This window comes from Dunckerocampus dactyliophorus, chromosome 11, assembly GCF_027744805.1.
Source record: "Dunckerocampus dactyliophorus isolate RoL2022-P2 chromosome 11, RoL_Ddac_1.1, whole genome shotgun sequence".
NCBI classification, from domain to species: domain Eukaryota; kingdom Metazoa; phylum Chordata; class Actinopteri; order Syngnathiformes; family Syngnathidae; genus Dunckerocampus; species Dunckerocampus dactyliophorus.
Window position 1 is genome coordinate 7,236,996 of NC_072829.1, and position 27,532 is coordinate 7,264,527.

The 27,532-nt window shown below is 43.0% G+C and overlaps 2 protein-coding genes across 5 annotated transcripts in view; one reads left to right on the plus strand and one right to left on the minus strand.

Annotated features, from left to right (window-relative positions):
• Positions 1 to 13,597, plus strand: LOC129189782 (probable carboxypeptidase X1). 2 transcript variants are annotated; one of them, XM_054791857.1, is made up of 14 exons: positions 1 to 250; positions 5,499 to 5,608; positions 5,682 to 5,821; positions 7,382 to 7,466; positions 7,542 to 7,704; positions 7,786 to 7,871; positions 8,114 to 8,237; positions 11,020 to 11,216; positions 11,290 to 11,469; positions 11,546 to 11,743; positions 11,906 to 12,002; positions 12,546 to 12,685; positions 12,782 to 12,884; positions 13,012 to 13,597. In XM_054791857.1, the coding sequence occupies exons 1-14, from the start codon at positions 19 to 21 to the stop codon at positions 13,320 to 13,322; spliced, it is 2,166 nt and encodes a 721-aa protein (XP_054647832.1). In that variant the 5' UTR covers positions 1 to 18; the 3' UTR covers positions 13,323 to 13,597. The 2 variants fall into 2 exon arrangements, with proteins under 2 accessions (XP_054647832.1, XP_054647833.1); XM_054791858.1 differs by having other exon boundaries at positions 1 to 245.
• The window catches only part of elp1 (elongator acetyltransferase complex subunit 1), a 25,884-nt gene continuing 11,783 nt past the window's right edge, over positions 13,432 to 27,532 (minus strand). For 2 of the 3 annotated variants that reach the window (XM_054791850.1, XM_054791851.1), the window contains 22 exons: positions 25,204 to 25,307; positions 25,005 to 25,058; positions 24,823 to 24,928; positions 24,558 to 24,673; positions 24,419 to 24,492; positions 24,226 to 24,304; positions 24,060 to 24,139; positions 23,847 to 23,984; positions 23,050 to 23,135; positions 22,652 to 22,800; positions 22,444 to 22,567; positions 21,942 to 22,039; positions 19,714 to 19,915; positions 19,580 to 19,641; positions 18,773 to 18,835; positions 17,812 to 17,872; positions 17,602 to 17,715; positions 17,427 to 17,526; positions 16,524 to 16,651; positions 16,289 to 16,440; positions 13,753 to 13,831; positions 13,432 to 13,673 (listed from right to left, as the gene is read on the minus strand). In XM_054791850.1, coding sequence (XP_054647825.1) covers positions 13,606 to 13,673; positions 13,753 to 13,831; positions 16,289 to 16,440; positions 16,524 to 16,651; positions 17,427 to 17,526; positions 17,602 to 17,715; positions 17,812 to 17,872; positions 18,773 to 18,835; positions 19,580 to 19,641; positions 19,714 to 19,915; positions 21,942 to 22,039; positions 22,444 to 22,567; positions 22,652 to 22,800; positions 23,050 to 23,135; positions 23,847 to 23,984; positions 24,060 to 24,139; positions 24,226 to 24,304; positions 24,419 to 24,492; positions 24,558 to 24,673; positions 24,823 to 24,928; positions 25,005 to 25,058; positions 25,204 to 25,307 — 2,237 coding nt within the window. In that variant the 3' untranslated portion in view covers positions 13,432 to 13,605. The remainder of the gene's footprint in view (positions 13,674 to 13,752; positions 13,832 to 16,288; positions 16,441 to 16,523; positions 16,652 to 17,426; positions 17,527 to 17,601; positions 17,716 to 17,811; positions 17,873 to 18,772; positions 18,836 to 19,579; positions 19,642 to 19,713; positions 19,916 to 21,941; positions 22,040 to 22,443; positions 22,568 to 22,651; positions 22,801 to 23,049; positions 23,136 to 23,846; positions 23,985 to 24,059; positions 24,140 to 24,225; positions 24,305 to 24,418; positions 24,493 to 24,557; positions 24,674 to 24,822; positions 24,929 to 25,004; positions 25,059 to 25,203; positions 25,308 to 27,532) is intronic. The other variant, XM_054791849.1, reaches the window with a different exon arrangement.

A 27,532-nucleotide genomic window follows, 5' to 3' on the forward strand; every position in this document is an offset into this window, starting at 1 on the left:
TGTGTATAATAAGTCAGCATGGCAGGGTCCGCTGTACACTTAACTCGCTTTTTGTTTCTATTTACTGCTTCTCTGGTGCTCTTCTCTAGCCGGGCCGCCGGTGACACGACCGCACGACCGGATGAAGTCTTCACAAATTCGGGCAACGGCAACAAGTCCACCAGCGAAGCTCCTAGAAGCTCTCAAAAAAGTGCACCACCTCGGTCCAAGGATGCTCCAAGCGAGGATGAACAGGGTCCTTTGCAGTTAGGTATAGTTAGTTTTTTTTAAATGTATTATTGATAATTTTTATTTTGTTATTATGATTTAATGTGTTATTTTAAATGTATTTTTGTTCGTGTTCGATTGCACAGCCCTGATTGTTTCGACACCGTGTTATTAATATTCATCATATAACACACAGTAATAGACTGATTGAAGTGTGTGTCTTCAACGTGTGTTGTGTTGTGTTGTGGTTCTGCATTCTAGCCCAAAAGCAGAGGGACATTTTCCCTGGCTTTAATGGAAACCAGATGCACTGAGTGATGCTTGAGGAGGAAAAACACCTCACCGTCATCAAGCAAATGTGTGTTGGCACTTTATGATCTTCACACTTTCATTAACTGCCGTCTAAACAAACTATGCAGAAATCCAACAACTGACATTGAAGGACATGCCGGTTTTCTTCTAACTTTGGCGTTGCCCTGCTTAAAGTTATTAGTAGAGTTATTACTCTTTTTTTCCATCTGCTTTAGCGCTTCTGAAATCTCAGATTTTTTCCTGCAAGAAGATGACAGTGACGGCATAGCATCGCTTGAAGATGGTAGTCATTAGAATGATGCTAGACACTGTTGTAGGATTGCTATGATATGTTGTGATGTGATCCTTGACGCTGGGTGACCTCTGATTTGTTTGTATATTTTTCCAATAGGAAGTCACGTAAATAGACATTATCTGTTCCAGTTTCAAACGGTGGCTATCATAAAACAGACAAAAAAAACGAACTCCTGTCAAAAGTGCAGTCTTAACACTACATGCAATTCTTTAAACGGTGTAAATCGGTCCGGAACAAAAAATTATTTGATGAAAAAAATGATTTTGTCATTGAGTTATTTGTCATTTGTAAGCGCTTGCGGCGCAGGAAGGCACCCACTTTGACAGCAAAAGTAAACAGGCAATAAAACATGACAGCACCTTCCTGTTGGTGGGGAAAAAAAGCTCATCATCAGTCAATTAAAGGCTGTTTAGTTGCAGAAGGAGAGTGTGAAGGTAAGCCAACACTGCCACCAGCGCCACTGCTGTGTTGCGGATCCTCCTTTTGGAAGAAGTGTTGCAAAGATAAGCCAAAGAAAAGGCAAACTTAGCTGCTCGCCGTCCTGAAGTTTGGCGCCAGTGTTGAGTGTATGTTTTGTCACGTCCCCTGTACGTCTTCGTAGAGAGGAGGCCCGTCAGGAGCCTTAGGGTAGCCCAGAAGGCCAAACGTGTCCTGAAGAAGCCAAAAGTCACCAGGAAGCCAAAGGTGGCTAAGAAATCCAAACCCACCGTCGGGAACGGCGCTAGCCCGCCTGTTGGCAAGGAGACGGCGACACGTACGTATGGGGCATCTCCAACCTCAGCGTGTACAGTGTGTCCATCACGGTATGGACACTTTAAAGACGACTCGATGGAGCTTCGCTGTTGAGGTCGATGGTGTGCATGTGACACCTACTGTACATGGACACTGCTGCTTCTCCATTGTCTTCTTACACCATATCAGGGGTGTCCAAAGTGAGGCTCGGGGGCCATTTGCGGTCGTTTTTAAAGCTTTTTTACAAAATTACAAAATTAACTACAAATATCAAAGTGATTTTTCAGTATGCGGCCCTGGGTGGGAAAAGTTTGGACACTCCTACAGTATATGGACTCAAGTACTCGGACACAAGTAATGCTTCCGTCTTTGCGGCAACACTTTGGGGAAGATGTTAGCGTGCTTGGCTGAGTTTGGTGTGGAAGAAACCTATCAAAATTCCCACAGACACACTCCAGCTGTCTTGCAGAAAGTCTTCCCAGACTGGGTGGTAGCTGGTCTAGCTGCAACATGGTCACTATAGCTGCTGTCCCAATACTTTAGTCCATATTGTGAACATTGTGAGGCTTCTTCTTCTGCTTCACGCTAACAACACATTAGCTGTCCTGTGGAACCTCTTTCAGTGGTAGATGACGCTGCTTTATTATTGAAAAGGCCATTTCACCGTACAGCTCCACAAGAATTTGGACAGCTTTTAAAATACAACACGCATAAGTTACTCGATATTTAGGAATTTCAGCCATTTTATGCCGAGAAATGTAATATTCAACATAAAATGCCTGAAGCGTCTGTGTAGGCTCTCAGTCGTACAGGAGTTGTCCATCACCAATATCAAATTTACTCGCGAGGACACTAAAGAGAACCAACTAGCCTTCTTAGACTGCAAGGTAATTATAGGAGAGGACAGACAGCTACTTACAGAGGTCTTTAGAAAGGCCACACACACTGACCAATACCTGCTTTTTGAATCAAACCATCCACTACAACATAAACTAGGAGTTATTAGGACCCTCCAACATAGAGCGGAACAAATACCAACTAGTGCTGAGGGAAAGAAAAAGGAGACACAACATGTCCAGAGAGCGCTCTCAACCTGTGGGTACCTGCGGTGGGCTTTTAACAAATGTCAAAAGAAGAGAGTAGGGAAAGAAACCCAAAAGCCCACAGAAGCAAAAAGGAGAGGAGTGGTAGTCCCTTATGTAGCGGGGGTCTCCGAAAAACTCCAGAGGATCTTATGGCAACACAAAATTCCTACCTATTTCAAACCAGTAAATACCCTGAGACAAAAATTAGTGCATCCTAAAGACAAGGCTCCAAACCAAAAACAGAGCAATGTGGTCTATTCCATCCACTGTAAAGATGAGGAATGCAAAGAGCACTACATTGGGGAAACCAAGCAAATGCTCCAAAAAAGGCTCAACATCGCAGGGACAATTCTAGTGGTCCTCAATCAGCAGTACATCTACACCTTAAAGCAACCAATCACTCTTTTCAGGACAGCGATGTAAAGATTTTGGCCAAAGAAAACAGATGGTTTGAAAGAGGAGTAAAGGAAGCTATTTTTGTCAAACAACAGAACCCATCATTGAATCGGAATGGTGGTTTGAGGTTTAATTTGGACCCTGTGTTCAGCAGGTTACTGAGACCAAAACCCACAGCTCTTAGTCTTGCAAATGAGGTGAAGCCAGGGCCGAACCAGAACAATAGATGCTAACGAGCCAGTATCAGAGTCGTTCATACCCAATTCAGGGAGCGACACTTCCCTTTTATCGGAGGTGCTAATAGCAGGAGAGGATTATACCACTACTCCGCCCAGGCTTAGTGTAACGAACCAATAGGAGGAGGGTGTTGGCACACCAATTCCGCCCACTCTTACTGTATTTAAGGCCTAAGCTACCAGCACTTATTAGTTCGCTGACGAAGCTCTTCGGATGAGGAGCGAAACGTCCGACACCTTCTTCACAGAAGTACAGATGACGTCTCAAAAAGCCTTTTCCTCGATAAAATGCCTGAAATTCAATTACAATTCTAAGAGTATGTCATTGAAATTGTGTCCAAAGTAGGGCTGGGAATCTCAGGGAACCTCACCGTATGATACGATACGCGATACACGGCTCATGATCACAATAATATTTCAATATGGTGATACAGTAATCCCTCGTTTATCACGGTTAATCGATTCCAGACTCGGCCATAAGTGAATTTCCGCAAAGTAGGAGTCCTTATTTATAATATTAGCCAATATAGCAGACATAATAAGATCAAATAAGACATACTATACATAAGACATAATATAGACTCACACATGTTAGCATTGGAAGAGTTCCTTGTTGCTGTTCCTTTTTTTTTTTTTTTTTTACTTTAAGACAGTACTTCCTCATCAATGTAACCTTACTGACACCTAGTGACCAGTGTAGATTACTGCATCTCATCACAGTGCCTTTCTGAATACCTTATATTTGTATGTTAGTTCATTTAGCCATTTTTATGAATGGAAAAATAGGTACAATTTGCTTAACGTGCATGTTTTTTTTGTTGTTGTTCATTTTTTACTAATAATAGGCCATAGTCAACCACAAAACATTGATGATTTATTAATTAATAAACAGTGGTGCCTTGGTTAATGTCATTAATCTGTTCCGGAAGGTCCGACTCAAACCAGAACGGACTCTAACCAAAGCAAATTTTCCCAAAGAAAATGTAAATCCAATTAATCCTTTCCAGACACAAAACACATTTTATAGACAATAATTATAGTTTGACATGCAGAAAATTATGCAAAAATAATTATAAATGACAAATAATGAATGGACAACTGAACATGTAACATCACTTTTACCTAGTTTTGTGTGCGTGTGCGTGTGCGTGTGTGTGTGTGTGTGTGTGTGTGTGTGTGCACGCAGCCGATGACTTAGTCTTGTCACATTCACAAACCTCTGAAATGACAACGGCCTTCTCATTAAGCCGAAAGATTGTGAGGTCTTGCGCCCTTGTCTCGGTACAGTCCTTTGCCTTTCTCTTTTGTGCGGTCGCTGTGTTTGTTACGACGTTTATCTCTCTACAAGTCTGATACAACGGTCCTAAAATGGCGGCCACTGACCACAATGCGTTGCGTGATCACGTGCAAGTATCGCTAAATTTCTTGTGCGTGTGATTCAATATGGCGTAAACAAACCGGCCGGTGTTTTGGACGCTAAACAAGCAGGCGAATACAAGCCAAGGCAAAATTTTAGCGAAAATTTTGGTTGTTAACCGAAAACCCCGCTAACCGAGACGGACGTTAACCAAGTTACCGCTGTATTTATAAAAAAAAAATAAACAAAAAAAAAACGTGATAGAGCGAAGCCGTGAAATTCGAAGCGCAAACTGACGAGGGACGACGATACTGCGCTTATCGAGTATCTCATCCTCGATGATTTAACTTCACGGCCATATTAGTGCCGTTGTTTTTTTTGTTCTTCTGTGACATAGGCCCAATTTTAAGCCACTCGTGCGAGGAGCGCCCCCTAGATGACATGTACGGTGACTCGACTCACTCAGGAGGAACGATGGAAGAAGTTTATAGCGGCTGTTCTTTAATAATTAAAAGAGATTGAGATTGCGTCGATAATCCAAGACTGGATATCGGGATAGTTTGTCAGTAGTCCAAATATTTGTGGTGCTACCTGTGCCTCAATGCATGTTATAAAAAACTGGTCTGGTGGGCAACATTTTCATCCTTGGTGGGCCTGCTTGAGATCCTGCCGTAGGGTAGCGGTGTCCAAAATTCGGCCCAGTGGCCATTTTCCACCCAGCATTCTTCACCTTTTGAGTATGCGTCCCTTGGTGGAAAATTTTGGACACCCCCACCATATAGAGTCTAAACCTCTATCCTGATGTTAGAGACAGAAACAACAACTTGTGCTTTATAGTGTCCTTGTGTCTCCTATTGCGGTACCATGGCGACCACCAGAATGTCCTCCTCTGGGTCTGGAGTCACTCAAAGTGAAGGACACTCAGCTGAGGGCCTCGTCCTACAAGCGGCGAGGTCTGGGCCCTCACCGGGGACGACTCAACATCCAGGTGAGGTGCGCGCGGATTCCCTCGCACTGTGGCGGCGTCACGTTTTTAACGTGTGTGTGCGTCTATGCCGCAGTCGGGCATTGAGGACGGCGACATCTACGACGGCGCCTGGTGCGCCTACGACCGCGACAGGAAGCAGTGGCTGGAGGTGGACGCCCTGCGCTTGACCCGCTTTACCGGAGTCATCCTGCAGGGGCGCAACTCCATCTGGAGGTCAGTACACAGCGTCCCACGTTTCTGCTTCAAGCCAGCTGGGGCGGGAACTCTGTAGGTTTCCATGGTAGCAAGATGGCTCAAAGATGGCCTCCTCCACTGTGCAAACTTCTCCTGCCATCACAAGAGCCCGACTGATTTTGAGAGATGTCAGTTAGAAAGCTCCTGAAGGAAGCCCGGATCAAAATCCCCAAAACTGTGTATGTGTCTCTAAATTGAAACAAGAAACTGGTTTTCAATGATATGGTGTGTTTTATACAGTTCTGTGTCCAATCAAGAACCCTGTTGACTTTGGGTGACGTCCAGTAGAAAGATGCTGAAGGAGCTGTGGTCAAACTCCCTAAAGCTCTGTGTATGTTTCTAAATTGAAGCAGCTGATTGGTTTTGAGTAATCCAGTGTGTTTTTCACGATTATGTGTCATAGCGAGAACCCTGTTGATTTTGAGTGTTGTCCGATTGAAAGATGCTGAGGGGAGCCAGGATCCAACCCTAAAGCAGTGTGTATGTCTCTAAACTGAAGCAAGGAACTGATTGGTTTTGAATGATCCGGTCTGTTTTATACAATTATGTGTCCGAGCAAGAACCCTATTGATTTTGGGTGATGTCCGGTAGAAAGATGCTGAAAAAGCTGTGACCAAATTCTCCAAGGCTGTGTGTATGTCTCTGAATTAAGCAAGGAACTGACGTGCCATGTGCCATGGCATGAACCCTATTGATTTTTAGTATGCCTGTCATGACAATCGACAAATGGATTGATCGAACGATTAAAAAACCCTCGAAGTCAGTCATTTTATTGGCCACATTACATTGTTATTATCCCATATGGAAAAAATGGTCTCAAAAATGTTGTCGATAATATCGTTTATCGACAATAATTTGTAGGACAATTATTGAAAATGTGTTATTTTGACAAGCCTAATTTTTAGTGACATCAGATCGAAAGCTGCTGACGGATCCAATTCCCTAAAGCTGTGTGTATGTCTCTAAATTGAAGCAAGAAACTGGTTGGTTTTGAATGATCCAGTGTGTTTTTCGCTATTATGTGTCTCAGAAAGAACCCTATTGATTTTGAGTGACGTCATATAGAAAGATGCTGATGGAAGCCAGGATCTGTCTCTCCAAAGCTGGGGATAGTCTCTAAATTGACCAAGAAACTGATCCAGTGTTTTTGACGATTATGTGTACGAGCAAGAACACTGTTGATTTTGATGATTCATTTCGATGGTGGTGGTATCAGAGGTCAAAGATGAGATGACTCGTTGCATGCTCCTTGTCAGCCCATCAACTTTTAGACAATTTATAAAAGTTTGTGCAAGAAACCCATCGTTTTTTTCCTCCCCACTACTGATTTTTGGTGGGGACATGATTTCCGGTGGAGTAGCTGGGATCAGCGGTTATGTGAGTGCATTCCGTCTGTATTCCCGTCACCACTTTTGGGACTATTCCGTGTTGCAGAAAGAATACTATGGATTTGATCTATTTGCTTAAATGTTAGTGGTAGTAGAAGTCAAAGGTGGGATATTAGTGCATGCTAATGGAGCTGATGTGGTTCTGATCCAGTTGGGACGTGGTCCACTCCTACAAGGTGCAGTTCAGTAACGACTCGCTAGTGTGGACACCTTGCATGAACGGGACGGAAGAGGCGGTAAGTTTCGCCGCGCACCTCCCGCCGCCTCCTCGTTTACTCGTACGCCAACGGATCTCTGTGTGCCCAACGCAGGTCTTTGAAGGCAACCAGGATGCGGAGACACCGGTCCTGGCTCTCTTCGCGGCGGGGTCCACAGTGGCACGCTACATCCGCATCAACCCTCAGACGTGGTACCAGAACGGGACGCAGGGGAACATCTGTCTGAGGGCGGAGGTGCTGGGATGCACGCTTCCAGGTACCGGAGGTGGGGCCGACGGGTGAGCGGAGGGGGCCAGGGGACCTCCACACTTTGACACACAGTCTTGTTGTCTTCTAGATCCAAACGTCATGTACGCCTGGCAGGCAGAACCCACCAGGGACAAACTGGACTTCAGACACCACAACTACAAAGACATGAGGAAGGTGAGACTAAAGATGTCCAACATGGGCCACTTCCTGTCTGACCCTCCCCCCAAAAAACCTAAACATCATGGGATGTCGGCGTCAGAAAACAAGCATCCACATTCCACTCGCTTGCTTCATGAAACTGAAACCATTTTAATCTGGTGATTAAATCTCAGAGCTGAACCCCATTGGGATTGAAAAGCAACCAAATGCTGGTGAAGGAAAATGATGTGACAGTGACCCCTGCTTGATCTTTACAGTTGATGAAATCGGTGAACGAGGCTTGTCCCGACATTACTCGCATCTACAGCATCGGGAAAAGCTACACGGGCCTCAAGCTGGTTGTCATGGAGATCTCGGATAACCCGGGAAAACACGAGCTGGGTGAGGAATATTTGAGTTACGTTACATATTATGTCACAGGAGCTCTTTAGAGGGATATTTTAGAAGCTTTTGGTGAAATCGAAGCTTGTCAATACAGCAGAATGTAAAAATGAGCTACAAATTCACCCCAGCAGATGGCATTTTAGGCTGGAATATTTGAGTTAGATCATGTACTATATTACAAGCTCTTCAAAAGTATTGTTTAGAAGCTTTCTGTGCAACCTAAAATGATCAATGTAGCAGAATATAAAAATAAACGATGTGTTCAACTTGACAGATGGCATTTTAGGGTGGAATATTTGAGTCACGTCACATAATAGGTTACAAGAGCTCTTTAAAAGTATATTTTTGAAGCTTTTGGTAAAAAAAAAACAAAACAAAAAAAAGCAGAATATAAAAATATCCTGTGTGTTCAACCAAGCAGACAACATATTGGTTTGGAATATTTGAGTTGGGCCACAAGTACTCTTTAAAAATATATTTTAGAAGCTTTTGGTGAAATTAAGCAGGTTAAAAAAATAACATACTATAAAAATAACATGTTCAATCCAGCAGACGGCACTTTAGCATGGAATATTTGAGTTGAGTCACACAGACTCTTTAAAAGTATATTTTTGAAGCTTTTGGTAAAAAAAAAAAAAAAAAAAAAAAAAAGCAGAATATAAAAATATCCTGTATGTTCAACCCAGCAGACAACATATTGGTTTGGAATATTTGAGTTGGGCCACAAGTACTCTTTCAAAATATATTTTAGAAGCTTTTGGTGAAATCTAAGCAGGTTAAAAAAATAACACACTATAAAAATAACGTGTTCAACCCAGCAGACGGCACTTTAGCATGGAATATTTGAGTTGAGTCACACAAACTCCTTAAAAGTATATTTTGGAAGCTTTTGGCTAATTCTAAGGTGTTAAAAATAGAGTACAAAAACAACATACAGTACATATGCAAGCTAGCAGATGGCCTTTTTGGTGTTGACTATTTGAGTTATGTCACACCAACTCTTTAAAAGTATATTTTAGAAGCTTTTGGTGAAATAAAAGGTGTTAAAAATAGCAGAGGATAAACATAACATACAGCACATGTACAACCCAGAAGATGGCATTGTAGTATGCAATATTGAAGTTATGTCACGTAATCGCCCAGAGCCCAATCAGGTTCTTACTATGCATCTGTTCTTTACTGTGCAGTCAAAAATACTACTATTGACCAAAATACTAAAATATACGATAATAGGTTCACACCAAGTATCTTATTATTTCTTTCTTTCTTTTTATCTGGACAAGAATAGCGAACCACAAGGCTCCTTGTATTATGTGTGATTGTCCACCAAGGGTTCACTGTGACGCCCATGATGAAGTGTGAGCATCTTGATGATGATGATGAGATGAAGGACAGAAGACACTTTGTGTTATGGGGAATCTCAGCGCGAGCGTCTCTGCGTCCCTCTCGTCTCCAAACAGGCCGTCCCTGTGTGCAAGTCCATCTCCTCTCCGTTTACTCTTGACAAATGTTTTCTTTGGCCTCCTTGGCTCCGCCCCCACGGCAGAGCGGGCGGGAAGGATTTCCCACCTTGGCGATGAAGGCAGCGTGCGTTAAATGCTGCTTTTCTAAATGAACGAAACAAGACGTCCACACAACTCCCAAAGGCGGCAAATTGAAAGACTTCTTTATTCCGAGCGATTAGGATTATTCTGGAATGTCACTCTTGGCATGCGTTAGATTTAGCGCCAACACTTCCACGTGGATTGGAATTCCATATGATGTTTGCCGAGACGCAAGACGACACATCGGGGGGGGGAGCTGGAATGTGTCCTCATAAACACTTTTCAGGAGTATGTGTGACATTTCTCAGCTCTTGTTCGGAGGCCAAACAGGAAGCCATCTCGAAAACAGTTAATAAGACAAACTGACGACTGATCATGTGACACGCGGATGCTAGTATTTGCGAGTAGAACATTTGCAGCCACAGTTTGGGCTACACTGATTAGACTGTGGGTGAATGACACGGCACGGTGTGCGATATTGTTCCACTCCAGTCCTGTAGGTGGCAGTAATGTAAATGACAAAGTAAAAGCGGCAGCTACTGGATCTGGTGGGTCTGTTTCCCTTTTTGGCTTCTAATGCAAGCAGACCGTAACAGGCCAAAAAAATCAGCACTGAACCAAATTTTTTGCCCATGTTTCATGTTAAACAATTTCTTTATTATTTTAATGTTATATTATATTTATTATACAGTATATACACTATTATTATTATAGATTTTTTTGTATTATTATATAATTTTTTTATATTATATTTAGTAGTTTGTGCGTTTTTTAAACGCAGAATATAAATGTCTGTTTTAGAATTCAATAATTTTGTACATTTATTTGATATAAATAAAATAATCAAGGGTGTCGCCGCAAGTGTCATAACACCTCGTAAGTATTTTCATATCTAGTTTTTAAATTGTGACCCTAATAGCCAATTATTTGTAATGTTCTAGAGCAGGCAATGTTTAATTTTATTTTTGGAATAAGATTTGCTGGGCCAACAAGAAACGGACTGTGGACCATAAATGGCCCCGGGGCCGCACTTTGGACACCACTGGTATAAATGATGATGATGTTGTTGTTATTATTAGTAGTAGTCGCAGTAGTGGTATGTTTCTTCTCCAAAAGTTCTATCTAACCGTTACATGAAATAAAAACACGTTGAGAGATGATTGCTTGCATGCGTTGAGGTTCTTCGGTTCTTGGGCTCATGATGCATTGACATCTACATGTCCATGCCTCCACAGGAGAACCCGAGTTCCGCTATGTGGCCGGGATGCACGGGAACGAGGTTCTGGGCCGCGAGCTTCTTCTCAACCTCATGCAGTACATGTGCCGAGAGTACAAGAGGGGCAACCAGCGCATCGTGCGCCTGGTGCAAGAGACCCGCATCCATCTTCTGCCCTCCATGAACCCCGACGGGTATGAGATGGCCTTCAAGAAGGTATCCGGCGCCATCGTCCTCCAACAATTGTCTGTGTCATGAGAACCGCAGTAGAACTTCCTGGTTCCTGCAGGGCTCGGAGCTGTCCGGGTGGACTCTGGGTCGTTACAGCTACGAAGGCATCGACATGAACCACAACTTCGCCGACCTCAACTCCGTCATGTGGACCGCCATCGAGCTGGAGACGGACCGGTCTAAACTCATCAACCACTACTTCCCTATCCCCGAGCAGTATGCCTCAGAGGACGCCTTTGTATGTTAAGGTTATCTTGAGGTTTCTCTAGTACTTGAAAGTCCGACTGAGGACTAACATCATCCTTGGTCACTAGGTGGCGTCAGAGACCCGAGCCGTCATCAACTGGATGCAGAACATCCCATTCGTTCTCAGTGCCAGCCTGCACGGGGGAGAGCTGGTGGTCACGTATCCGTTTGACATGACCCGCGACTGGGCACCTCGCGAGCACACGCCTACCGCTGACGAAAGCTTCTTTCGCTGGCTGGCCACCGCCTACGCCAGCACCAACCAGGTGACTCCTCGTCTTCCTCATCCAGTCACGCCTTAGGAGTATTACTGCACTCCAAGTACATTTTCCATGTCCAAGAATGTCCAGGCTTGTTTCCAAACAGTAAAAGGGAACAAACTCTTTTGGAAGATACAACTATGAAGCTCCAATGATGTGCCTGTGCAGGTCATGTCCAACCCTGACCGCAGGCCGTGCCACAACAAGGACTTCCTCAGGTACAACAACATCATCAACGGAGCCGCCTGGCACAACGTACCCGGAAGTAAGAATGTGTGTGTCTCCCGCCATGCACCCAACGTCTTCAGCGTCCAATACAAACACTTCCATTGCCATTTTTTAGCTCTTGTTTGAGGACTTACTGTGGAAAAGTGATTTTTAATTGCTTTTACACACACTTTAAAAGTAAAAGCTCTTGAAAAGTATATTTTAGAAGCTTTTGGTATAATCTATGCTGGTGAATATAGCAGAATATAAAAATAACCTACATGTTCAACCTAGCAGATGGCATTTTGGTTTGGAACATTTCAGTGACCGTCCAACAGAGTACTTTTTAGCCGCTACCCATGTCACACAATGTGTCTCCAAGCAAGCTTGTGATGTCACAGTCCGGCTAATTTGCGTATGACCTCCCTCATACTGAGCTTAGCAGCTCCCTGAGCTAAGATCAGCCCTCGTCTTTTCTCACAAACCACTACATGAACCACTATCGTGTCTTAGCCAGTCACACACCAGCCGTTCCCCACAGTGATGTGTGTGTGTGTGTGTGTGTGTGTGTGTGTGTGTGTGCGTGTGTGCGTGCTGTCAGGCATGAATGATTTCAGCTACCTGCACACAAACTGCTTCGAGGTGACGGTGGAGTTGTCCTGCGACAAGTTCCCCCATTCCAGCGAGCTTCCTGTCGAGTGGGAGAACAACCGCGAGTCTCTGCTGGTCTACATGGAGCAGGTGCTCAAGCTTGATTGGCCAGTGTGGTCTTCCAAAAGAGAAGACACGATGTGTGTGTGCGTTTTTTAAGATATAAAAACTGGGATTTGTTTTTAGGTGCACCGTGGAATCAAAGGCATTGTCCGTGACAAGGATACGGACGCTGGGATCGCAGATGCCATCATTAAAGTGGACGACATCGACCATCACATCAGATCAGGTACTGTCAATCATCAACAGCACCTCTGCTGGTAGCATCTAGTAGTGCACTCCCAATCAGCACAATGCAATCGTTGATTATGGCTGTCTCTATTCTCTGTGACATCTTTGTCTCCTATCCTGCTCAGCAACTGACGGCGACTACTGGCGCCTACTCAATCCCGGCGAGTACAAGGTGACGGCGAGCGCCGAGGGCTACCTTCCGTCGTCCCGCACCTGCCAGGTCATGTACGACTACTTCCCCACCATCTGCGACTTCCGCCTCACCAAGATGCCCAAACAGCGCATCAAGGAGATTTTGGAAAAAGGAGGCAAACTTCCCAAAGATCTGCAGCTGCGTCTGCGTCAGCTGCGTCTCCGCAAGCTCCGCCTCGCGGGCAAGGCCATAAGTCGGCAGCGCGCCGGAGCTGCGTCTGCTAAACGGGCCAAGAGAATTTGATGTTTAGCGACGGCAGCTTCTACTCACTGTGCTAAACATCTTCCAAATCCAGAATGTTTATGGACTATTATGAGTTTCAGTGAAGGTCAGTACTCATGTCTTCTTGTTTGCATCAATGTGTGTCCAACGTCCTTCAAATGACTCGACTAAATGTGAGAAATAAATATCATTTGATGGAGATAAAATATTTTTTTCCTACCATGAAATTATAAGGAATAATTATGATTTTTATTATTACACATTTTTCATTGTTCTTTACATGTTTAAATAAATGTAAAAAAATCTAGTTATAAATGGCGAGCTTCCACTTGACACTGCTTCTCATCTTTGGTGGAGTGGAAACTTCAACATCTGCCGGGGGAAGAAAAAAAATATCTGATCCGCAAGGTAACGTTTTAATTTTACAAACAAAAGAAAAGTGATTATTAACCTTGTTGTGATGTTGCAGGCGTCTGCTGCTGCTGGAAAGAAGCCATGATGCTGTTTGCTGTCGAGTTTGGGCCCGTGAGCTGAAAAGCATGAACAGATTTGATGCTCAATTTCAAAAGTTGAACTGAAACCCTCTCAGACCACAACATTAGGTACAAAAGCTCATTGACATCTAATACATCAAACAGTCCGCCTGCTCTGCACCTCTGCAAAGACTGTAATACAGTAGGTACACACATCCTCTAGTGCAGGGGTGTCAAACTTGTGCCATTGAGGGCGGAGACACTGCAGGTTTTCTTTCCAGCCGGTCACTAATGATCATCACCTCCTTCAATTTGAGGGAAGGCGCTCATCAATTAAAATCACCTGCTGGAGAAACTGGTTGGAGAGAAAACCTGCAGTGTCTCCGCCCTCCATGGCACGAGTTTAACACGTGCTCTCGTGTGAAAGCTGTCGTCAGGGAAATGAAAGAAAACACCCCATCTCAACTGCTGCACAACCACAATGATAAGCTGTTACACGTAATAACAATAACTATCTCTGACAGTGTCCATCGAAAAGCATCATCTTGGTGAAGGCAGAATGTTAGTGTTGGATTTCATTAAATCAAGCCGAGAAGGCAAATTCGGTAGAAATTGCGTTTGCTGAAACCAAACTGAAACGCTGTACGAGAAACGCGCAATTCCAGGAAAAGTGGGAATTTCCAAAATGTGGGAAATGGTTGGCCTGAATTTCTTTTTATGCTTGTATGGTTTCAGAAATGTATGAAAATTCCTTTCATTACAATGGAAATTTTGGGGCCGCGAATTTTGCAATATGGGATTTTTTTTTAACACTGGAATGTTTTGAATGTGCTAAGAATTATGGGTTAATTGCATTGATTTTGAAGGGAATTTTCGGGCTGGAATATGTCGAATTCCACGAAACCAGAGAATTTGTGGAATGTGGAAAATAGATAGGCAAAATGTGCTTGAACGAGCTGATTGTTTTGTTTTGCGTTGGAATGGTTAGAATCAGTTGAAAAATGCTCAAGGAGGAAGAATTCTCACAATCAAAAGGGAATTTTTAGGATGGAAAAGTGGGAAGTTTTGAGACGTAGGAAATTGTTGGCCTGAATTTTTTTTAATGCTGGAATGGTTTCAATGATTTGAGAAAGTCCACTCATTACAATGGAAGTTTTGGGGCCGGAATGTGGAATTACAGGAAAAGTGGGAATTTTGGAATGTGGAGACTTGGTGGCTTGAATTTTTTTTTAAATGAAGGTGCGTTTTGAGGCCGCACGGCGGCCTAGTGGTTAGCATGTTGGCCTCACAGTCAGGAGATCGGGAAGACCTGGGTTCGAATCTGCGTTGGACATCTCTGTGTGGAGTTTGCATGTTCTCCCCGTGCGTGGGTTTTCTCCCACATTCCAAAAACATGCATGTTAGGTTAATTGGTGACTCTAAATTGTCCACAGGTATGAATGTGAGTGTGCCCTGCAATTGGCTGGCGACCAGTCCAGGGTGTACCCTGCCTCTTGCACCCAGTCAGACCCTAATGAGGATAAGCGGCATAGAAAATGGATGGATGGAGGTGCATTTTGAAATGTTTAGTATGCCACAAATTGACGCTCAAAGATGTTAACATTTTGAGAGCAAATAAACTACTATTATGATATATAATAATTACAATAAGAATAGAGCTCACTGTTAGTCTGTTGTCTATTTACAATAAAAAATTAAAATAAAAAAACAGAAAAATATACATATTAAAAGACATATCTTTGTGTTTTCATTAGTTATTAGTATCAACATTTTACCGTTTTCTTGATTCAGTATGCCTTTTTGCTCTATTTTTCCACCTTTGCTAGGTTTTTGTTGATTTTATTTCTGCTATGAGCCACGTTCCACAGACTGCTCCCGCCATACACTTTCCTACTCAGCTCGCCTCCAATGTATCGTCCTTCGCCATCTGCAACTACTGACTTATCGTCACCAGAACCGCTCAGTGATTAAGGGTGCAGGCAAGTCTGAATATATACAGTATGTGGGTTGATCTGACAAATCTTTAAGTAAAATTGATGAAATGTCGAACTACTACAGCTTGGACAATAAACACGTTGACAGCTCTTCAACTTCGATGGACAAAAGAGCAACATGTCACTCGCTGACGCTGGGATTACACCGAGGTAGACTGGACTGCAAGGCGTGCCTGAAGGACTTAATGTGCACTTCCAATAATACCTTGTACACTGCCACTTCCACATTACTGCATTAGCATTCATCCTAGCGATGCCATAGTTCAGTCTTGGTTGTCTTCTGGCTGCCCTGTTCTCATGATACAGCATTTCTCCAAACGAGAAATCTCTTCTTGTTTTTTCTAACCCTTATATCGAGCTATCGTGCCCCATATCAGCTGAACATTTTGACGTTGGGATGTTTGAATCGGTTGAGAAATGTGGAAGTAATTGAGCATCAAAAGATGGGGCAGAATAAAAATCCACAGAAACATTTTGCTCTTCATCATTCACACAATTGATAAATTAATTCATGAATTACCGGAGTGTGGCTGCTCTGCAGGCTTTGAGACCAAATTTCGGCAATGGCCTCCTCCATCGTGCGCAGAGCTTCCGCAAAGACGAGCTGCAGCTTCTCTGCTTGTTTGTCAAAATGGAAGAGGACGAGCGCCTTGAGCAGCGCCTGCACCTCCTCTGCAACAGAGGACGACAACAATCAGCTGACATCGCTGATGGAGCCTTCAGACAAAAAGCAGGGTGTAGTGATGCACGTTCACCTCTCATCTTGTCCACTGTGGTGATGATCTCTCCTAGTGCAAACATCAGAGCTCTGTCCTCCATGGGACTTCCTTCCTTCAGACTCAGCTTCTTCCTCTCAGCCTTGCGCCGGTTCTTTGAAGACCTCCTGCGTCATACAAAAGGTCAATGTCATCAGCAGTTTTGAAGCTTTTCGGGCATGTTACAGCTGTTCAAAATGATTACCTATGTACATCATTGCCACTTAAAAATACTCCTTTGCCTTGTCACAGCATAAAAGAGATGTAAGCGATAGTATTGTGCTTTAGAAAGAAAATCAATAACCACGTGACATCGCTCTCTCCAATTGGTCAGGCGCACCAATGTAAACAGAAAAAGGGTAGGAGTAGGGAATGAAGCGGCACAAATTGGAGGCAAAGTATTAATTCAGTCTCTAGCACGCTACAGTATGCCAGCTGACCACAAGAGCACTTTAAGAAGACATCGCGAACAAATTACCCACGGAGCGAACGCGACTTCGGTTTAGCATGTTAGCTAGTATGTCTTCATTCATCGTCAAGCAAGGGTTTTTATCAGCGTGGGAAGGACGTTTCGTCCACTTAAAGTGCACTTGTCTGATACTGAAATTATACGGACGTATGCTAACGTATCCACACACTTCAAAGTTATCACGGTGCGTTTATTAGCGTAATGCTGCGACCTTTTTCCCCGTTTACATTCTTGCGCCTTACCGCTGATCAATTGGAGAAGAGAGCGATATCACTTGGCTTCCCGTAATGCATTTTAGTACGCTGGGTTTTTTTTTTTTTTTTTTTTAACCGTCTGAGTAAGAGAGTAAACCTTTAAAAAAAAAAAAAAAAAAAAACTCAATATCACACTTTGTGATTCTTTTGATCAGTGATGTAAGATGTATGTTCTCTTACGAGGAGATGCGTGAGTTACTGTGGGAGTACTTGGAGGCACTCATCACACTGCTGGCCTCAGAATAAAGCTCAGCGTCAGCGCAGTCCGGAACATCCTCATCTAGAAGGCAAGAGAGGATATTTGTATGTTACCATGGCGACCGCAAGTGGTCATAGACTTAGCGTTTTTCCTCACCCAGCAAGCTCAGCCTGGCCTTCTCCTTTTGCTCCCGCACCAATGCCAGTCGGGTCCTGTGTCGGATGAATGTGGCCACCTGTGTCTCCACAAAGAGCATCTGAGTGCTGGACGCTGACACACAGAAAAAAAAGAAAAGTTTAATTCTGTGACAATGGAGGAGGAAAAGGAGGAGGAGGAGGAGCTTGGTCGTGGTATCCAAAAAGGTACCTTCAAGCAGGGCGGGTTTAAGATCCGTCTCGGTGATGTCTGCTCTGTTGTGCATGTGGATCTGCAGCACACAAACATGAATGAACACTAGAAGAACCCGAAAAAATGTTAAGTGTGTACTAGGGATGTCCGATATTGGCTTTTTTGCGGATAAACGAAATGCCGATATTGTCCAACTCTCAATTCCTGATTCCGCTACCTACTGATACTGGTATGTTTAACATCACATATCTACTGTCGTGGAAGGACTGGTTGTAGTACCTTATGTATTATTATTATTATTATTATTACTATGTATTATTATTATTTATTATGTATTGTTGCACTAGAAATTTGACGTGATCTGTTCCGTATTCATTTATTTATTCTTATTTTATTTTGTTATTTTTCTTATCTCTCATGTCATGCCTCGGTCGTTTTATTTTTTGATTACGTTCGTTATGACATTTTTGCAGAGCTGCTGGATATGTGAATTTCTCTTGGAGATTAATAAAAAGTCTAGCTGTCTATCTAAACACAAACACATATCTGTTGTGAAGCTAATGGATACAGCATCAGCAATTAGCGTCTCAACGTGGCTGTAAACAAGATTGGATAACATCTAAGAAATACTTGCAATTAGGCTTAGGCTGTGATGTTTGTTTTAAATGTCAGCTGCGTGACCATTGACTTTTTTTTGATCATCAAAAAGTCCAGGGAAGAAAATAAAGTGTCATAATTTTCATGTAGGCCTAGCACCCTGGTATGTACTCCACACGCCACACTACAAATCGCATCTACACAGTAATTCCAGGCCAAAATTAACATATTTCGAACCATCAGATTTTTAATAAAATTTCATTTGCAGATAGATATTTAAGTGAATTTATATCCTATATACCTTTTATCTTGTCCTACAGAGAGTGTGAGTGTGTGTGTGTGTGTGTGTGTGTGTGTGTGTGTGTGTGTGTGTTTCACCAACCAGTCGGAGCGCCTCCTCCCAGGCTGCACCAGTGATCAGAGCCAAGATGGCCTCCTCACAGTCCTAGGTCGCCATGAGAACCACAGTTAACAACTCCAGTCATTTTAACATCTGATTCAGAGCTTGAAGGCAGGGGGAGTTTTTTGGTTTTGTCAGATAGTTAGGATTCTGCAAAAAAAATTTCTAACAAATTAGTTAATTCTGACACATTTTTGATAAAGATCAGGATAAAAGTGCAGACACAACAATTTTGTCATTTTTCCCCTTCGCTGAAAAGCAAATGCAAGACTTTAACCAGGAACAAGCCTGCTAACCAACTCACACAATGAACAGACAAACAAAATCAAGCCACATTAAGGATTTTTAAAAAAATATATAAATAAAACTGTTTTAAAAATATTTAGAAATATGTATACTTTCATTGTTTCAAGTACTTTTTCTCTATTTTGCTATTTTAAGTCAAGATGGGAACGTCTCCTGCAGGCCAGAATCCAAAAGGGTACAGCCCTGTCTTTACGCAACATCCATACTTTTTATTAGAGGTAACATTTCTGAATAATTTTAATGTTTTGATTGTCGTGGTTTGTTAGAGGAAGAAGAAGGCAAAAACATGGACCAGATTCCTGCAAATATTGTTGGAGGCCTAAGAAAAGCTTTTCAACTTTGGTGCAGATCTGGATAAAGGTGAGCTCTAGATCTTTTTCCCCTTTTACAGGCGTTTCTCTATTGGTGCCATTTTTAATTGTTTGGCCCTTGTTTGACAAGACCTTTAGCCTTATCAGTCAATGTCATCATAGTTGTTCTTACTTTGGCGTACTGGTCCAGCAGCATTGCCGCCTCCACAGGGCGCCGCTGTTCAGTCAGCTTCCCTTGAAAAGAGAGATGATATCAAGGTAAAAAAGAAATACTGTAAATAAACCACTACCTGTTGCCTTGGTTACCTGCCAGGTCTCTAGCCAGCAGAGCCAACTGGTCTGGAGGCAGAGGGATCTGCTGGGCCACACAGATGGCGTTCCTCCAGCTGCCGCAGCTGGCGAAGGCCTGCAGGGCACGAACGGGCTCTTGGCATCGCCACAGCAACAGGCCGGCCTGCTCCGCCTGCTGCTGTTCCACCAGGTGCTCGGCGTAGGCGCAGCTCAGCGCCTGAGGAGGTCAAGGTTAACGGTTTCATTGCCTTTATTTGCTACGACAAATAAATGACCTTTATACCCTTCATTTCATCATGAATATCTTTTACATTTAAACATGTAAACATGGCACGAACGGGCTCTTGGCATCGCCACAGCAACAGGCCGGCCTGCTCCGCCTGCTGCTGTTCCACCAGGTGCTCGGCGTAGGCGCAGCTCAGCGCCTGAGGAGGTCAAGGTTAACGGTTTCATTGCCTTTATTTGCTACGACAAATAAATGACCTTTATACCCTTCATTTCATCATGAATATCTTTTACATTTAAACATGTTTTACACTTATTTACTCATGATAACATATACACCTTCATCACTGCAGCATGAATAGGTTTCATTCTAAATAACTGCATGTTTACTTACATCTACAGTCCTTCCAAATTCATTATACTATGACTGCTACTATTAGATTGTTTGAGGTTGAAATTATATTGCGTGACTGTATGAGATTTTGACTGAATTTTGAATTTTGATGAATGCAGCTGAAAGAGCAACAATGGCTCAGACAAATGCCCCAAAAGAGGAACTAAAGTTCCTAATATTCATCTTGTACCAGTAGCAGCCCTCCGCACATTGCATTGTAAAAATACAAGTTTAGTAATTTGAATATAATATAAGATTTAATATTTTAATACAAGTTAGTTTTTTAGAAGAAGAAAGGCGCAATATACAATAAAGTTGTAATAACAGGAAAAAGTTCAAATCTTACCAGAGAAAACTTATGGGGGGGGGGGATATTTTAGAAGCATACTGTTGAAATATTAAAAGGCAAAAAAATATATATCTTAATTTTAAAAGTCGCAACATTATGGAATACAAACATTCAGTTGCAGTTTTTTGGAAAATTAGGTTGGGGAAAAAGTTATAGTATTAGAATAATTAAGTTAAATCACATGTTATTGGAATAAACTCATAAAATCACAAGACAAAATGAATACAAACAAATCAGTGTTTTATGCTGCTGATTCCAATACCGATCATACATGAGTGAGATCGGCCGATATCAATCACATGGATTAACTGTACATTTTTCCAATGTATTTATGATGAGTGCTATTGGCCATTAGACAATTCCAAGGGCCCCTGGCAAATAAACAACAACACAGTAGTTTAGTGTTTGGGGGACAAGACATACTGTACGTATATACACAATAGTATAATGACAACAATAGACACTTGAAAGTTAGGACGTAACATCCACTTCCCCGTGGGACACAAACAAGCTTCAAACTAACCACATTGCTTGTTTGTTTTAAAAACAAAATGTCACTCTGGTAAAAAGTCACATTTGGATTCCGAAGACGAGAAGCTAGGCGGATAAATCTAGCTAGCTAGCTAGCCAGCTAGTTAGCTGCAGCCGTTGACAGCAAGGCAAAGCGTGTAAATAAAGATGCGAGAGAAGTCGAACAACAATAGGTTTGACAAGGGAGTGATCAAGCACGCTGGCATTGACTGGCGTAGCATGTGGCAAGCTGTCAAACTGAAACCAACGGAGGTGTTTTACAGACTAGTGTTGATCCTCGTGGCAATACGGGACAAAGTACGTTCCTTGTCGGCTCAACACGGGTGTTGTCAACCCTACGTGATACAGCACACATGCACATTCATGTCATGTTTGTGTTGTCGTGACGTAAATTGTCACGTCGCCGCAGCACGGCGATCTGTTTTTGTGATCGGCTTAGAAAGGCATTCATCAGCCTATAGCGATAACGTTTTTTTACGGGAAGTCAGCCGTAAAACAAATATTTATAAAATTGACAAAACAAACAGCAAAATTGGGAAAAAAAAGCAAAAAAGTGTGATGTATGGTGAAAGTTCATAAGAGGCTGTTTTTTCTTAGAATATACTGTATGTAATGTCTTAGAATATCTACAAGGTTTACAAAATGTAAATGATCAAAGTGGTCCGGCATCCTTTGATTTTTCAGTATGCGGCTGTCGGTGGAAAAAGGTTTCAACACCCCTGTCCTGTACTGTCCCACTGATACCTTGTAGTGAGCGCTGTCAGCAGGGTAAAGTCGCAGTGCTTCGCTGTAGAGCGTCTGTTCCTTCACCAGCTGCAAAGCCTCTGGAAAATGCTCCTCTCCTAAAAAGACAGGACATGATAAGCTTATTACTCAGATATTATTACTACAACTACACTACTAAGCTACAACTACAACTATTAAGCACTAGACCACCTACCGGAAGTGAAATGTGAAGAAAATGTGTGTTATTCCCTCTTTTCTGTGTCTGTAGGATTTTTTTTCCCTGTCCATTTGTGAGCTCACGGGTCACTGATATCGTTGTCGTTTGTTTACACCAAACTCAAAGCATCCCTTTATGAACCTTGCTTGGTGCACTGACTAATGGAACTCGAAACTAGCCATTTACTTGTGACTCTTATAGACATCCTATCTCAACATGTCAGTATTGCATTGTGTAATGCTCTTGCTAAATAGAAGCTGGTAATGTGTGTGTTCCACTAATGGAGTTAAATTTTAGACCCACCACACTTGCTGAGGTGCAGCAGCGCCTTTCTGTAACGTCTCAAGTGTTTGTCGATGGTGTAGCGCTGGTAGTTGACCTCTAGGTTTTTTAGCATGTTCAAGAAGGGGAGGTACTCTTTGGGGTCCTGCAAAATGAACAGGACGTCTCACTCCCAACACTTATCTGTTCATCCACAAACAACCCAAAAAAACGCTGATGTTGTGTGTACCTTTTGGGATTTCTCGGCCACCATGAGCACCAGGTCAAAGTCGTACGTCCCCAGCGAGTGTTCGTACAAGTCGTTGACGTTGACCAGGAAGAGGAGGTACTTTAGAGCCTCCTCTGCGCTCACTGCACTGTCTCCTTCAGGTGGGTTCACTACACACAAATACACAATACACACTCGCTGGACACAACGTTAGGTACATGATCCAGTACAAGAGTTGTATCCGGATGCTTAAGAGTTTGCAGTGGTACACAACTGCACTGTATCATACTGCCTGCTCTTTCTAATGTTTTGACTAGCAAGTGCTAAAAATGGTTCTCAGTGTGATGTTGTACTGAACACTACAATCCAAACCATTTGGTGGACTACACCTGTGCAGGACATGTCTCAGACTCGCTCACCTCGAAGCTCGTGAACTTTCTGCAGAGCAATCTCCAGCTCGGGAACACTTTTCTTCACGTGGGCCGTCAGTATGGATAGACAGAACCTGCACAAGGAATTGTACAGTAGTACCAAAGGCGTGGAAACTTTCCTATATTTATCCTTTTTCTTAGACTGTTTTCGATTTTTTTATTGGAAGCCAAGAGGCAGAATTTGAGTTTAACACTTTTTATGGGAATTAATTGCTAATCTGGAGTTATGTAACAAAACAAACAAACAAAAAAATTCTGTGCACCACAATGCACCCCAAGATAGATCCTCTCTTGAAATAATTTCAACAAAAGAAAGAAAATAAACCAAACTCAATCGTGACCAAATTATTCTTCATACATGGTATATATTGTATTATTATATGTTATTTATGTATTGTTAATTATTTGTGAAAAAATGTCATAATAAAAAAAACATTTGCAGAAATAAACAACCTCCTACACTAAGGAACGCCTTACTGTACTACAGTTAAACACTTGGCACTCTCTGCATAATAAATAAACTAAATAAATCTATCCACCCATCCGTTTTCTATACCGCTTGTCCTCACTAGGGCCGTGGGTATGCTGTAGTCTAATAAATAACAATTATCTAAACAAACTACTACCCCAACCACTATTTGAAGTACACAGAATTAGCAAAAAAAAGTCTTTCTTTTAAGTTCCTCATGATAAACTACCCTGCAATTTAGCTAATTACCAGTTTATTCCTGTTCGTTCCCATGGAAATTCCTGTTACTTTATAACCCGAGCAAAAAGTCACTGACTTGTTGGGATCCGTTGCTTCCATGGTGCTCCGCAAAGCGTCGCACACCACGTCCACCTTCTTCTGTCCCGGGGTGAGCGGCTGCTGGAATGTGCTGCCTTCAGGGCGAGGATACATGCTGCCCGTAGTGTCCTCCTCCCTGATGAGGAGACATGTTAGACCCCTCCCCAAAATGCTTCAAGGCTTCCTCACCTGACCACGATGCTCTACTGACCTGAGCTCGGTGAGGAAGAGGTTGATGAGGTTAATGGAGCTGAGCTGCGTCAGGAACATGTCCGTGTTCTCCAGGAAGACCTGAAGGAAGCGGATGTGTTGGAATTTGGAGCCATCGCTGCTTGAATTCTTCCAAAAGTTCACCAAAAGCGATACCTTGCATGTACCTGTGGGTTGTGGTCGTAAATGAGGTTCAGGTTGATGCGCAGCTTCCTCATACACTCGAAAGCGTCTCTGAACTTCAAACTAGAAAAGAAACACACCAGCAGTTCAAACAATCAGGAGGTGTGTGTTCTATGAACGTGCCGATTCAATTTATTGGGATTGCTGAACCTTGGTGGAGGTCTGTGCTCTACTTACTCGTCCAGCCACTTCCTGAGCTGAGCCAGCACCAGAGCTCGATGATGGACAGTTTCCAAGTTCCCACGAGGCATCTGGACACAAATGCACCGCAGTGAGCGACTGCCAGTCTGAACGATCATTACCGTGTTCGGCTGACCTGTAAGATGACTCGCGTGTCTTGCGGCACCACAGTGACCACACGGGACCCTCTCTCCACCCGCCGCAGGGTCTCATCGTTCTGACCACCGTCCTGGGCCAAGGCCGCCTGCAGCACTGTAGGGTGAGAGGTCACCAATGTCGTCATATTCTGTCGCCCTCTTGTGTTTCATATATGAAATACATTCACGTCATTGTGCTTATTATAGGAAGACATTCTAAAAGACATGCTTTATAAAAGGTATGGGCCCAACCGGACGTGGTACCTTTAAGGTTGAGCGTGCTCAGCTGGAGGCAGCGACACGTGTGCGAGTGCGTGGTGACTATAAGGAAGTCGTTGCAGACGGCAAAGGACGATATGTTGGAGGCGAGCTGAGGAGGAAGCAGACAACTTGAAAGTACGTACCAACATCCGCCGACACAGCGTGTACCTCCGTGCAGGGCGTACCTCCACGTCTGCGGCGTACAGGTGAGATCTGTCAGTCAGGCCTAGCAGGCACTCCTGCAACCATTACAGCAATCATTCTACAATGTCTTTAAATGACTTCTTACTTACACCGCATAAGGAAAGTCAGAGCTAACACGGTCAGAGGCTCGTGCTGAACGTTTAAACGGACACTATTTACCTAAACATTTTTTTACTTTACCTCTCCCCCCACACTGCAGAGGGCGGTCTGAGTGCAGGGCACAGGGAAGTTGATACTGCATCCACTGGAATCAAGCCACTCCTCCACAGATGGCTCAGGACAATCTAAACAGACGGAGAAGTATTCAAAAAAAAAATTATCAAAAAAATCACTTTATTGCCTACAGAGGGTGTGTGAATGTGATATGCAATTATAGTAATCCCTCATTTATCGCTGTTAATTGGTTACAGGCCCGCCCATGATAAGTGAATATCAGCAAATCGAATATTTTCATAGTTAGAGCAAAGAAAACCTGTTCACGACCTTTGGAATGCGTTCTTTTAACATTATTAGAGCCCGCGAGACATGAAATAACACCCCTATAGATGCCTTTCCACTCATATTACCCAATATAAGAGACATAATAGGACAAAATGAGACATGAGTAAGGCTTGTGTTTGTGTGTGTTGCTGTAAATGTGTTCCCATGCTAGGGGAGCTGAGTCGGGGGGTGGTCAGGAAGTGAGTCGGGGTTCACAGTTGAGTTTCTGCATGGCATGTGTCTCATGGAACATTACAGTAACTTGAGTGACACCTAGTAACCAGTGTAGAATACTACATATAACATAGGGGTCTTTGAATGCGTCGTCTGAATGTTTTATGTTTGCATTTTAGTAAATTTGACCAGTTTTATGCTTGAAAATGCTTAATTTAGGGGAAAAAAAGACGTAAAATTTGCTTAAATATGCATATTGTTTTACTAATAGTGGGCCACATTCAAACACAAAACAGTAATGATTTATTAATGAATATATTTTTGAAAATCCATGAGAATGAAGCACTGAAATTCGAAGCGCGAAGTGGTGAGGGATTCCTGCATACCCATTCAAAAATATACACTACCGGTCAAAAGTTTTAGAACACACCAATTTCTCTAGAGGAAAAACCTACATTTATAAAAGGAGACCTATTATACACATTTATATTATTATACACATATTACTCAGCAGCAGACTGTTACACCCAGGGTGTAAGAAGGAGAGGTTCCGCAGGTCTTTCATACCGACTGCTGTCAGGCTCTACAACACCTGCACCACCTGAACCATGTTGTAGTCACTATGTCACTATGCATTCTTTACTTGCGTATCTTGCTTGCTGCTGTAACAAGTGAATTTCCCTGCTGTGGGATTAATAAAGTACTATACATACATATACATTTTCGTGTCTTTGTATTGAGTTCTATAGAGCAGCTACACACGATAACCCGCACAGAAAGCTTTCTAGATGTTCTAGGCTTTGCACCTCTTCCTGCGTGTTTGCTTGGGTTTCCTGCCTCCCGCCCAAACGGTCTGTGTAATTTACTCCACCCCCGGCCATCATCCAGGTACGCCTCCGCCGAGCCCACTCCGCTGTGATTGGTCACACTCCATCTGCTTGCTGTAATAACGCTACACGGACAACCGCTTTTGTCTATTTACTTTTTACTGACTTACTGATTACAAAATAAACACAGGACACTGATATATTGTTACTTACAGGTTGCTCTTCCGACTCTTCAACACGACCAAGTAATGTTGGAAAGGCATCTGACTTCAGCAACACTTTTGTGGATAGTCCAGCTTTGTATTGGCCCATGTTCACAATACAGTCCCGTGTGAAGTGCCGTTGACAGACGAGAATATTTTTCTCTTGCTGGCCGGGAATCAGCAACTCCAACCACTTCTGCCTGATGCTTGCCTCTTTAGGCACACCCCAACAAACATTTCCTAGGGGCCACGGTGAACAGAGCAGAGTGGGGGGAGGGCAGGCCTACAGCGTTTGCCTTGGTATGTCTATATAAGGAAATCCGGGTTGCGTTGACGTCAGTGGAACTACGTGTTTAAAAAAAAAAAAAAAAACTCTGTAAAACACAGCGTGCAGCGCCGTCCAAAACTGCTTTCAGGTCTCACTTCCAAATGAGCAAACCTCATTATCTTACACATTGGCGTCGTTTAACGCGAGAATACAATATTGTAACAACATTTATAGGTCAAAAAAGAGGAAAAGCATTATAGGTCCCCTTTAAGTGTTAAGCTGGTCTGTCTCTCTTCCATTGTTAATTCCCTTTTTTCTTGCCATTTTTGTAGCAACAAATGACTTTCTCCAGTACAATTCTGTTCAGCTGATGTTCACGAGGGTATCGTACCACAGCGTGTTCCGAACACCGTTTTTATGCAGAGGAGAGTAGTAAGTACTCCAGAACGTGGAACACCTGTAGGAATGAGTTGCACCAACTGCCAAGGCTTGATCAACCTCAATTTCTGCAGAACGGCTTTAAATTGTTGACCCATTTTGTGGTTCCTGAAACAGGA